The sequence below is a fragment of the Nelumbo nucifera genome, chromosome 1, assembly GCF_055504915.1.
Source record: "Nelumbo nucifera cultivar China Antique chromosome 1, China Antique-T2T, whole genome shotgun sequence".
NCBI lineage: Eukaryota > Viridiplantae > Streptophyta > Magnoliopsida > Proteales > Nelumbonaceae > Nelumbo > Nelumbo nucifera.
In genome coordinates, this window is record NC_142649.1 from 15586449 (window position 1) to 15600259 (window position 13811).

General features: G+C 39.7%; 1 protein-coding gene across 1 annotated transcript; it reads right to left on the reverse strand.

Moving 5' to 3' along the window:
- Positions 1 to 9786: 9786 nt before the first annotated feature.
- On the reverse strand, positions 9787 to 11802 carry LOC104611564 (CBL-interacting protein kinase 5-like). The gene has a single exon (XM_010278673.3). It carries the CDS (start codon positions 11478 to 11480, stop codon positions 10071 to 10073), a length of 1410 nt encoding a protein of 469 aa, XP_010276975.1. The 5' UTR covers positions 11481 to 11802; the 3' UTR covers positions 9787 to 10070.
- Between the last annotated feature and the right edge of the window lie 2009 nt (positions 11803 to 13811).

Below are 13811 nucleotides of genomic sequence, written 5' to 3' on the forward strand. Positions count from 1 at the left end.
TTGAGTAGGTCCATTTATTTTCACATTCCTGACCATTCACTATTCTGTTGGTGCTTTTCCCCCAACTCATTCACACTTTAATTTATTTCACAATTAGTCGGGACCCGGAATTTGCTAAGTGAAATTGAGGCAGAAGGATCCCAATGTAATTTTAAATCGGAACGGGCTGGAGTTCAATTAGGGATCGGATCGAGCTGAATATTTAGCTATTTGAGCTTGGCTCACAAAAAAATGTAGGTTTGAGTTCAAGCCAAAGACTTGAATTTGAATTCAGCTTGTCTCCAAAATATAAATTATACATATAAAATTATTTTTTATTTTATATACAAAAAATTAAGAACAATAAAAATTATTTATTAATACATACATAATATATATGTGAGGCAGAAGGATCCCAACGTAATTTTAAATTGGAATGGGCTGGAGTTCAATTAGGGATCGAATCGAGCTGAATATTTAGCTATTTGAGCTTGGCTCACAAAAAAATGCAGGCTTGAGTTCAAGCTAAAGACTTGAATTTGAATTCAGCTTGGCTCCAAAATATAAATTATACCTATAAAATTATTTTTTATTTTACATACAAAAAATTAAGAACAATAAAAATTATTTATTAATACATACATAATATATATGTGTATGCATGTGAAGGGATGGGAGATACATCATATAGATGGCCGAACCCTACAGGAAGGTTGGGCGAAATTTCAAAAATTTCTTTACTCCCATCCGGGAATCCTATTCCCAATTTAGAAAGCTGCATTTCAAGGTTCGTTCTTGTAACCAAACCAGACCAAATCTGAAACCAAATTAAGGAAGGGATATACCTGATACGGAATCCACGCAAGAATGCTCCTCCCAACGTAGTTGTTCACACCCAAAGAGAGTACCAAATCCTCCATCCACTGAAGATGACACAACTTAGGGTGAGGCAGGATCAACAGGTAGTTCTTCACCAAGAACTAGTGATTCTTCAGCAAGAATCGAATGGGACAGTGAGCACAAGTTCTAGATTGTTTCTTCTAGCAAGAAACAATATCAAGATCCAATCTTGATCCAATCTAAGAACTGGAGATCGAATAGGGTGGGGCGGCAAGAGCAGAAGACAAGAGCAGTCTAACTGTGTTATCTTCTCTCTGTATTAAGCGAATGTGTCTTTGGAGGTTTGCCCTGCTCTCTTATTTATAGCCTTAAAGAGAAAATTTCCTAATCCCATTAGGAGTTTCCTAATCCAAATCTTTTATTTGGATTTAGACTCTTTAAGTGATAAGGATAATCCCTTATCTTATTTGCAGATAAAGATCAACATTCCTAATCAAATTAGGAGTTCATTTGATCCAAATCTTTATTTAGATCTAGACTCTTTAAGTTAGGGCTGTTCATAAGAAGGCCTAACCCGACCAAACCGACCAACCCGAGTCAGCCGGATTTTCATCAGCCCAGGTCGATTTCGGGTTATGCAAATTCCTAAACCGATTATTCAGGTCGGTTTCAGTTTTCACACAAGAAAACCGAACCAACCCGAACCAAACCGACTTAGTTCCTAATTCAAACATGAAGTTTCAAAGCCCATTAGGCCACCTAGTTTTTGAATGGTTGCAAGAAACTTTGGATTAGTGAATAGTGATTAATGAACAACTTTTGTGATTAACTTTTCATTTAAATTTTATCATAGGAGATGGCTGAAATGATGTTCAATTTATGACTGTTTTTAAAATTAGCAAGATTTTATCATAGAGATGAACTTAGAACTGAAACCGACCCAAACCGACCTAACCCGACTCAAACCGACCAGCTCGGTTTTGCTTAACACTGGGTCAGTTTCGGTTTCTATGTCAGGTAACCCGACCAGGTCGAGTCGGTTGGAAAAACTGTAGTAAACCGACCCAACCAGACCCGTGAACAACCCTACTTTAAGTGGATAAGGATAATCACTTATCTTATCTGCTGATCCAAATCCCAGATCCACCCCTATTTAATTAATCTAATTAACCCAGTTCGAAATGGGCTTTTAGGCCCATTAAGCTTTCAGGCTCACTTCCACTTTAATGCTGGTTATCTTGGCTCTCTTTGTATGGTGTGGGACCCTATCATTGATCTACACATCAGCCACATGGGTTCAGCCTAGCCTCTGTTATAAGGCTTGGCCAAATTCACTACTGAATACAGTGAACCCCTGAGTCCATCACTATGGGCTCTCAATGGGCCCAACATTTACACTAAATGGTCATTGGGTCCAGCCATCTTATGAAGACGCAAGGACTGTGGGCAGATGCAAGATTAGCCCATCAGGTATAACCCTCAATGGTCTTACACTTAACCTCTCAGCCCATAATGATCAAACACTACCCGACAAAAGATGACATCTCCCTCGACTGCAAGGTGCAGTGTTGCACTCTCTACTCACATGGATCACAGGAATTAAAACCTTTTGCAAATATTTTGAAAACATAATATATATACACACACACACACATACATATATATATATATATATATATATATATATTTTGCAAAACAAATTTCAACGGTTGAAATCAACTGCCGGCAGTTTAGGTTTCCATTAGAGATAGTGCATCCCCAATCATTCACTTTGTCCGACAAAGGGGCTGCCTGTCACTATGATCACCCACTCAGATGAATTCTCAGACTGTCCCAACATACCCAGGTTTTGACTCCCTCTAAGGATCACTGATTGGCATATAAAAAATAGCCCAATCCAGCACCTGGTGCAGTATCATAATCGAGTCTAGGGGTCTGGTGTAACATTCTAGTTTTGTCCATCTATCTCCAAGGTCCAGGGTAATACTAAAATTTTGGTCCGGTTTAAGGTTTCAAGAAAACCCACACTACATGTACCTCAGGTCTCACCCTGGCAGTTGAGACAAGCCACCCCAACCAACTTGGCGGTACATCAGTGTTAGCCTTGGCAGGATAAATCTCCCCAGATCTATTCAACGGCTGTGAAGATTCTAAACTAACACGAGTCTCATATGTGTCCAATTTAAGGGTATTACACAGAAACACACCATAATAACATGAATCAAATATGTACTTTATTCATTTACAATAAATTCATAATGTACATCATGCTGATTGGAGCTAAGGGCATACACTGTCTAACATGTGTGCATGTGCGCGTATTAGGCTTGAATAGGCTTGTGAGTTTCATGAGTTGAGCTTCATTGGGATCGAGCTCAACTCGATTTAAACTGAGCCAAATTGATCTTTTCATGAGGCTTGTGAAAAGCTCTGTTTGTTTCCACCCCTATCCAAACCAAGCATTGCTCTTGGGTTAGATAAATTTGTATCAATTTTTATTAAGTTTTATTGATTTTTATTATTTCTAGCAAAATTTTAGTAATGTTTATAGTTTCAATTAAAATTTAAATGGGATTAAAAGGCAAATGGTAGGTTTTAGTGAATCTGGGAAACTAAAAGGGGTGTTTTAGTAAATAATATTTTTTATTTATTAAATTAACAAAAGTTGATTCATGATTCCTGATTCTCTGGACTATGTTCTGTTGTTCATTGAATGAGACCTCATTGGGGACCTTGCTTTTGTGGTTGAGTGGGCCCTACCTACCCATGATTAAGATGGAACATGTGAGATTAGTGATGCTTGGGCCAGAAAAGAGACCTCCAGAGCCCATATTTTGTCTTGAATGATCGATTCTAACCACTGTTTTGTGTTGAAAATTGAAAGCTTGAAACAAAAACTCAACCTAGATAGTGGAGTTGGGTGATGGTAAATGTCAAAATATAATGTTATATAATTCAAAGGATTGTGGAGGGGAAATTGGGGACTAAAGAACAAAGATTCTTCTGTGGAAGTAAGCTCTTATAACTTATTTATATGGAGATTAAACAAAGAATTCCCTTTAGTTGAATTGGTAACCTGGGTTCTTGTCATCAGAAAGACAAAAAGAGGTATGAGAGATGAGAGATCATCACCTATGCAAAATTGGTAGGTTTTGAAGCTATGATCAGTTTGAGATGTCAATGAATAAAAGAGATTTTGTGAATCATGCATGAGATGATAAAACTTTCTATGGGGTGCCAAGAGTATAGAAAACAAATTAAGTCTTGAATAACTTAATTCGGATGGTGAAAATGGATGTGATTAGGGTGGGTTGAGTGAAGGAGGTGAGCTTATTCTTTCTTGAAATTTCAAGATAACCATGTTCAGATCACAAAAAAATTATTATTTGCAACATTTCTTTTTTCCCTTGGAAAGACTATTGTTCTAGTCACCTGTAGTCATAACAGTAGAACAACAATGTGAACTACATGCAGGTTGAGATACCAAATGTCTTACAGGTTTGCTTCAAAGTTCAAACTGTCATTCACTCTCACATCATTTAAAGTTTGGGCTAGTAATTACTTCATTACTCAACTTGGATAACATTTTTTTTATCTAGTGCTGATCTTAATACAGTTCAATGCAACACTATTTGTAGGTGTTTCGGGCTTTAACCTGTTTTAAGGGGTAGGCAGGCCTTATACCGATCCTCCTAAGTAGGTTTATTTTGGTGGTGTTTGGTATTATGAGGTTGTGTAGTGCATGATTTTTGAACAGTCGTTAGATCAGTTTGCCTAAGAACTGTCTAAGCAATCGGTTCTGTTTCATCCTTGAACCACTTTTTGTCAAGATTTAGGTTTCCTTGTTTAGATTTATTATGTTTTAATAAATCCCTATTAAGTAGGTAGTTTCCAGCTTTGACTCATTCTCTGCTCTTTACCACGTTATTTGTTAGTGTAAAACATAGGTTGTTTTTTTTTTTCTCTCAATTAGTTATTGTAAAGGCTAATTATTAGCCAAAGTTGTTGATCAAGAATGGAGAATCATTCCAGTTTGTTTTAAGCTTGTTCTATTCAAGTTCTGATTCACAACATTATGGTATTAGAGCCCCCACTAGGCTTGGAGAAACAAAGCAGTAGCCTTTGTGATTTGCAGCAGCAAGAGATGATGACTGAAGGGAATTTTGTGCAACCTGCTATTCCTCGCTTTGATGGTCATTACAATCATTGGAACATGTTGATGGAAAACTTTTTAAGATCCAAGGAGTACTGGAGTCTTGTGGAGACTGGTTATGTTGAGCCAGAAAGTGGAGCAGTATTGACAAAGGCACAACAGAAGAAGCTTGATGAGATGAAGCTGAAAGACTTGAAGGTGAAAAATTATCTGTTTCAAGCCATCGATTGAACTATCCTAGAAACCATCCTATAGAAGAACACATCCAAACAGATATGGGATTCCACGAAGAAGAAGTATGAGGGGAATGAAAGGGTGAAACGATTCATTCTTCAAGCTCTTTGCAAAGAGTATGAAACTCTTGAGATGAAATCTGGTGAAGGTATCTCTAACTATTTCTCAAGAGTGATGTTTGTTGCCAATAAGATGAGAGTTCATGGTGAACAAATGAGAGATGTTACAATAGTAGAAAAGATACTTCGATCATTGAGCGACAAATTCAATTATATTGTTTGCTCAATTGAAGAGTCAAAGGACATTGATCATCTATCAATTGATGAACTGCAAAGTTCCTTAATTGTTCACAAGTAGAAGTTCCATAGGCACAAAGGAGAAGAGTAGGCACTGAAGGTAACTTATGAAGAAAGTATGTGGGGAAGAGGTCGTGGTTGCGGATCCTTTTGAGGAAGAGGTAGAGGCAGAGGACACTAATCCTTTAACAAAGCTACTGTAGAATGCTACAAGTGTCACAAACTTGGACATTTTCAATATGAATGCCCAAGTTGGGACAAAGAGGCAAATTATGCTGAGGTTGGAGAAGAAGAAGCGATGTTTAATGTCCTATGTTGAAATAAATGAAGCAAAAAAGGAGGATGTTTGGTTTTGTGATTCGGGCTGTAGCAACCATATGTGTGGAGACAAAGCTCTCTTCTACGACTTTAATGAAAGCTTCAGGCAAATGGTGAAGCTGGGAAATAACTCAAAAATGACAGTGATGGGGAAGGGTAATATAAAGCTAAAAATGGATGGATTCAATCATATAGTCACCTAGGTATTTTATGTGCCTGAATTGAAGAACAATTTACTAAGCATTGGGCAGCTGTAGGAGAAAGGTTTAGCAATTCTTATTCAACACGGCAAGTGTAAAATCTATCATCCTGAGAAGGGCTTGATCATTCAAGCAGAGATGTCTGCCAATAGAATGTTTATCTTGTTGGCTGCGTCACAACCAAAGAAACCAACTTGCTTTCACATAGCTACCCAAGACTTATCACATCTCTGGCACTGCCGATATGGACACTTGAGTCACAAAGGATTGAGGACTCTTCAAAACAAGAAGATGGTGAATGGACTACCACAATTTGAGGCTTCAAAAACTGTGTGCATTGATTGCATGGTTGGAAAGCAACATAGAGATCCAATTCCAAAGAAGAGCACTTGGAGAGCATATTCAAAACTTTAACTCATTCATGCTGACATATGTGGCCCTATCACACTGATCTCAAACAACAAAAAGAGGTATCTAATTAGCTTCATTGATGATTTTAGTCGAAAGGCATGGATTTACTTCTTGGTTGAAAAATCTGAAGCTTTAATTATCTTTAAACAGTATAAAAGTTGTGTTGAGAAAGAAACAGGTTCCTATATTAAGTGTTTGCGTACTGATCGAGGGGGTGAGTTCGCTTCACAAGAGTTTAATGAATTTTGTAAAGAAAATGGCACCAAGAGGCAATTGACAGCAACTTACACTCCGCAACAGAACGGAGTTGCAGAGAGGAAGAATCGGACCATCATGAACATGGTTCGAAGTATGCTTTCGGAGAAGAAGATTCCAAAGAATTTTTTGCCAGAAGCTGTGAATTGGACAATGCATATTCTAAATTGAAGTCCTACTCTAGTAGTGAAGAACATAACTCCGGAGGAAGCCTGGAGTGGAGTCAAGCCTTCGGTTGAATATTTTCAAGTGTTTGGCTGTATCTCACATGTTCATGTACCTGATGTCAAGAGAACCAAGTTGGAAGACAAAAGTTTTACTTGTGTGTTGTTGGGAGTTAGTGAAGAATCTAAAGCTTATAGGCTCTATGATCCAATAGCCAAGAATATTGTAATTAGTAGGGATGTAGTTTTCGAAGAGGAAAAATCTTGGGATTGGGATAAGAGCTATGAAGAACAGGTGGTAGCTGTGTTGGAATGGGGAGATAATGAGGAAAATGCTGCTGCAAATAATGAAGATGAGGCCGAGATTGAAGATGGAAGTAGTGCAGAAGAGGTTGCGGCTGATTCTCCAAATCAGGTAGATGAAGAGAGTTCACCTATTTCCATTGAAGGGAGAGTTAGAAGGCCACCTGCTTGGATGAGAGATTATGAAACAGGTGAGGGTCTGTCTGAAGAAGAAGATGAGACTAATCTATAATTATTTGCATCTACAGATCCTTTTTATTTTGAAGAGGCTGTGAAAAGTGCAAAGTGGAGAGCTGTTATGGATTCTGAAATAAAATCCATAGAAAAGAATGATACTTGGTGCTAACCGACTTACCTGCAGGTGCAAAGAAGATTGGTGTCAAGTGGATTTACAAAACAAAGCTTAATGAGCATGGAAAGGTAGACAAGTACAAAGCACGCCTTGTAGCAAAAGGCTATACGCAACAACATGGAGTTGATTACACAGAGGTTTTTGTGCCGGTGGCAAGGATGGATACAGTTTGAATAATTATTGCTCTTGTAGCTCAAAAGAGTTGGACGATTTACCAACTTGATGTGAAATCATCCTTTCTCCATGGAGAACTAAGTGAATGAGCAACCAAGAGGCTATGAGCAGAAGGATAATTTGCACAAGGTATACAAACTGAAGAAAGCTTTATATGGACTCAAACAAGCTCCACGAGCTTGGTTTAGTCGTGTAGAAGCACACTTTGTGAATGAAGGCTTTGAGAGGTGCCATAGTGAGAATACCTTGTTCGTCAAAACAAGCAAAGGAGGTAAAATTTTAATTGTGAGTTTGTATGTTGCTGACCTCATTTTTACCGGAAATGATGAATCAATGTTTTATGAGTTCAAGAGCTCTATGATGCATGAATTCGATACGATTGATTTGGGAAAGATGAGGTATTTTCTTGGAGTTGAAGTGTTGCAAAAGACTGATGGCATTTACATTAGACAAAAGAAATATGCTTTAGATGTGTTGAAAAGATTTGGGGCGGAGGAAAGCAATTCTGTCCATAGTTCGATTGTTCCAGGTTTTAAAGTCTTCAAAGACGAAAATGGAGTCAAGGTTGATGCAACATTCTTCAAGCAAGTAGTAGGGAGTCTCACGTATCTAACAGCCACTCGACCTGACTTGATGTTTGTAGTGAGTTTGATTAGTAGATACATGGGGCAGCCAACTGAGCTTCACTTACAGGTTGCAAAGAGGGTGTTAAGATATTTGAAAGGCACAACAAATCTTGGGATCTTCTACAAGAAGGGAGGGAATGATAAATTGGTTGCTTTTATTAATAGTGACTATACCGATGATTTGGAGGATAGGAAAAGCACATCGGGATATGTATTCATGTTGAGTTCTGGAGCCGTGTCTTGGTCCTCTAGAAAGCAGCCTGTTGTTTCACTCTCCACAACTGAAGCTGAGTTCATAGCCACAACATCCTGTACATGTCAAGCTGTTTGGATAAGGAGAATCTTGGAGAAGCTCAGTCTTACACAAGGTAATTGTACTACTGTGTTTTGTGACAATAGTTCAACAATTAAATTATCAAAGAATCCAGTAATGCATGGACGAAGCAAACACATAGATGTTCGCTTTCATTTCCTGCGTGATCTTACTAATGAAGGAGTAGTGGAGTTAGTTCATTGTGGCACACAAGATCAGATTGCAGGCGTGATGACTAAGCCTCTCAAGCTTGATACGTTTTTGAAGTTGAGAAAGCTCATGGGTGTTTGTGAAGTTAGCAATTAGTTTAAGGGAGGGTGTCAAGATTTAGGTTTCCTTGTTGTTTAGATTTATTCTGTTTTAATAAATCCCTATTAAGTAGGTAGTTTTCAGCTTTGACTCGTTCTCTGCTCTTTACCACAATTTGTTGGTGTAAAACGTAGGCTGTTTTTTCTCTTAGTTAGTTATTGTAAAGGCTATTTATTAGCCAAAGTTGTTAATCAATAATGGAGACTCATTCTAGTTTGTTTTAAGCTTGTTCTATTCAAGTTCTGATTCACAACACTTTTTTGTTAAAAACCGCTGACTTGATCAATGACCAGCTAACCCAGGCAGTCGATCCATCGGCCCATTCAACCCAAACAATGGTTTCTGACTTTTTTATTTTATTATTATTTTTATTTTTTTAAACTATAATGGATTGTCCTTTCATATTAGACTATTGTGGCCAAAGCGGTACTGGTTCTAAGTCAGTTTTTAAAACATTATATAAATATCATGAAACATTTTTGTCATTACATAAATGGTATTTAGGCTCAGTTTGAAAAATATATACAGTATAAATACATATAAAATAATACAAAATACAAAAGTTTTGGGCTCTACACATTTGTATTTGTAGAGCATTTTCGTTCTATCAAACCAAATTCGTAGGTCAATCAAATACAAACGTGGTCATTTTGTTATTTATGATGCTTAATGGCAAGCTTAGGGTTTATGTGTAATAAACAATAAGGAAAATTTAATCAATAGTGATTAATTTTCCAAAGCATAAATCAAGTACAGACACATGCAACATCACAACCATGCATAAACCCTAATACCAAACACCCTCTTTGTTGAGGGGTCCCACCAGATCCATAAGTGAATTACAGACCAAATTATATATAGACAAAAAGCTGTATTTTGTTATTACCACGTAAAAAAATAAAAACAGCCACTCACATTCACAGGCTGTTCCCAAAGCTGGAAATCAAACATCTTAAGTATATACCAATCTCCCGCTGTACATGTAGGAGAAAGTGTGCTTAATCAAAAGAAGGAAAACAAAACAACATTATAACAACAAAATTAACCGGGGAAATAAGTAATTCAAAACAAAAAGAAACTCAGCAGAGCAGAGCAACCAGCCTATTTCTAATCCGCAACTAACAAAGGCTAAACGCGTTGCTACTACACCTGCTGCTGATCTACCCCTTGCCATGTCCACACGATATCTTTGAGCGAAGGTCTCAGCTCCTGGTTGCAGAATTTCTGATACTCCAGTGTATCCCCAGACGCTTTCTTCACCTCCACCATGTAAAATGAAGGTGTAACCTCAAAGATCTCTGCATTAATGGCCAGGTGCCCCTTCCTCCCTTCCTTGCTTCCTTCCAGCTTCACCATCCCGTCTTTCTTCTTCACCTTAAACCTCTCCATCTTCGCGATCTCCTCGAACTTGGATACGATTGCCGATGCCGGCTTTGTTGTTGTGAACCGAGCCTCCTGCTTGTGCTCGCTTTGTTGAAACAGACCAGATAGGTTGAATCCCGACGACAAGGAGATGATATCAAATGCATTCATGCAGGTCGGTTTCATGGAGCTTGTTCCCTCGGATTTCTCTTTGGAACAGTCATCTGGATTGGACTCAAAGGCTTTCTTGATATCCCTGTCGATTGCTGGAACATCTTCTTCAACTGGTGGAGCCTGAAAGGGTCTGAATCCCTTCCTGAACCATGAGTTCTCCATGACCTTAGCCAGGGTGATCCGTGTGCTTGGATTAGGATCCAGCAACCTGGAGAGAAGCTTGCGAGCCTCCGGCGAGATCCACTGAGGACACCTGAAGTCTCCTCTGCTTATCTTCCTGTACATCTCCATGAGGTTGGAGTCATGGAAAGGGAGATATCCTGCCAGTAGGACGAACAGAACAACCCCACAAGACCAGATATCCGACTTGGCCCCGTCGTAGCCTTTCTTGCTGATGACTTCCGGTGCGACGTAGGCCGGCGTTCCACACGTAGTGTGGAGCAGACCGTCTTGCCTCCTGGACTCCCACAGCGCGCTCAGGCCGAAGTCTGAGACCTTGAGATTGCCATTCTCGTCGAGGAGGAGGTTTTCTGGCTTGAGGTCGCGGTGGTAGACCCCTCGGCTATGGCAGTAGTCGATGGCTCCGATCAATTGCTGGAAATACTTCCGTGCGGCGTCTTCCTTGAGCTTCCCTTTGGATACCTTGTTGAAAAGCTCCCCACCCCTCACGTACTCCATGGCAAAATAGATCTTGCTCTTGCTGGCCAAGACCTCGTAGAGCTGAACAACATTTGGGTGATGAACCAGGTGCATCACAGAGATTTCTCGCTTGATCTGTTCCATCAACCCGACCTTCAGCACCTTCTCCTTGTCAATCACCTTGATTGCAACGCTCTGGCCAGATCGGATGTTCCTCGCGTGGTAGACTTTGGCGAAGGTCCCTTGGCCTAGCAGCCGCCCCATCTCGTACCTTTGCATCAAGATGGTCCCTTTCTTCTCCATTGGTCCTCCTCCCGGACGAACAGACATCTCAAGATTCTTACCAGTTGTGCCACTCACAGCCACAATTTCCTGCATCCTGGGCTCCTTGTCATTCCGGAAACTTACACAGGACGGAGGAGGAGGAGGAGGAGGAGAGGAAAGGAAATTAAACCTTGCCCGGAGGCAGGTTTAACTACGAAATTCTCCTGAGTCAGGAATCAGTTGCAGGCAATTTCTTCAAGAAGATGACTCTCTCATGGCTTCCAGGCAAGAGAAAAACCTTGTCTCTCCAGCTCAAGGAGATGTTTTCTGTTAAAAAATAGTAAAATTCTGGTCAGGTTTATCGGAGATGTAATGGGGTTTGCTCTCTCCCTACGTGCAACTAGGATTGGCAGTTATTTCTCTCGCTCTACTTATAGCAAAAAATGGGCTCATCAACATGACCCATTTAAGCAAATCAGAGGACCATTAACACCTAACCATCTACCGTTGTGATTCTCATGAAATTCAGATGGAAAACAGTTGAATAACTTACCTTATCTTCAGCTCCTAGTCCATTATTTTATTGGTGGTGAAGAATTGAAGATTGAAGAGAAAACATGGCCCATTTGAATTTCCACTCTCTTTGTAGAAGAAGGAAATAGATACGATAATTTGATGGGGTCCATGCTGCAATTTGTGGTGGATGTTTCCACCCATGATCAACGGTCAGAAAACTGCGCTGATCGGCTGATCCTATATCCAGACATTCACAGAAGTCAGCGTCAATTCTACAAGGTCCAAATCTGGGTTGTCTACTTGTAGTGGGATACTACCACATGTATTGATCGGATGTGAGGTGTATGTCGTGAGACATTGGGGAATGAGAGGGACTTACTCAGGGGACCCACCAAGGTTGGAGGGGACCAGGACCATGTGAAGTTGCGGTGTTAACGATGTATCGTGCCATGTGGACTTGAGTCCATTTCTTTGTATAATGCCCACAAGACTTGGATCTGTCATATGTGTTGTGAGGTGGGTGGTGAAGGATGGCCCGCCGTGGGCCTCGATGTAGTGGGTCACTCTGGAATATACCTTCCTTGGTTGGCTTGCAGCAGTACGCATCAGAAACGTAATTTACGGTGGGAACTATAAAATATCACTCTGTGACGAGGAACTTTTGATATCGATGGTAGGGGTAGGGATGCCAATTTACCCCATCCCCCATGGACTCCACTTCCCCGATCCCATGGGGTGGGGGATGGGAATTGTTTTGACGGAATGGGGATGGAGACGGCGATTAATAAGAATCCCTGATCAGGGTTGGGCTCGGAGATGGGGATTGACTAATTGAGTATATTTAAATGTTATTTATATTAAATGTATATTATTTATATATATCAAAATGTATATAAAATATTATTTATAATTTAAAATATTTATTTATTTAAGTAAATTTATTTTTCAAAAAAATACTACTATCTAAAAAAGTTTCAAGGATTTAGGTTCCCGTGAAGAACCCATTCCCGTTGGGAATCGAGGACGGGGTTGGGGTTAATTTCAGAATCGGGGGTGGGAACAGGGACTATGATCCCCGCCCAAAACCTGCCCCGTTGCCATTCCTAGGTAGGGGTGTCAATAAACCAGTTTTGGAGTGGACCCCGTCTAAATCAAAATCAAGACCAGTAAAATATATTGAATTGGACCTGACTATACTTAATGGTCTAAACTATTTATTGATCCTAGTCCTTCCATAATGGATTTATATTGAATTGGGTCAGATTGAATTAATATCTAGTCCACTGATAGAAGATAGGTGTTAATGGAGCGAGTTTGGGTTGAAACCAATCTAAATTAAAACTAATTTGAATAGGTTGGACAGTCCGGTTAGACATTAAATTGGAGTGGTCCAAAATGGTCTAACGTATTAACCGGATTGAATTGGACGTGATACATCTATAATGGACTCATATTAAACCGGATCGAGTTGGATCAATCCGGTTTAATTGACACCCCGAGTTGATGAGTCGTATCGTGTTAAACCTGACCAATCGGAATATTCCCCAACGTTACATTACAGAATACAATGAAACTGCACTGTAAATGGACCATTCCACCAATGCAACAATGGAATTGCACTTAAAACTATATTTGTTTTGTTTGTGTATTGTCGAGTTAGGGTTAGCAACTGTACATAGGAAAACCGTTCACATATAAAGGTTGAAAACGGGTTGACTAACGCATTGGGTAGATTTAGATGGATCGGGTCGCGTAGAGGGTGCCCATTGGAGTCAGGTATCAATAGCATGGCCATATCTGAGATTCACCCACGTAGCAAGTTTGGGAATGGGTTGATTAATCCGTTAGGTGATTTCCCTCCTAGTCTAGCCCAAGCCTGACCCAGCTTATGCCCCAAACCTAAAATCTTGGGTCTTTTTTTTTATTGAA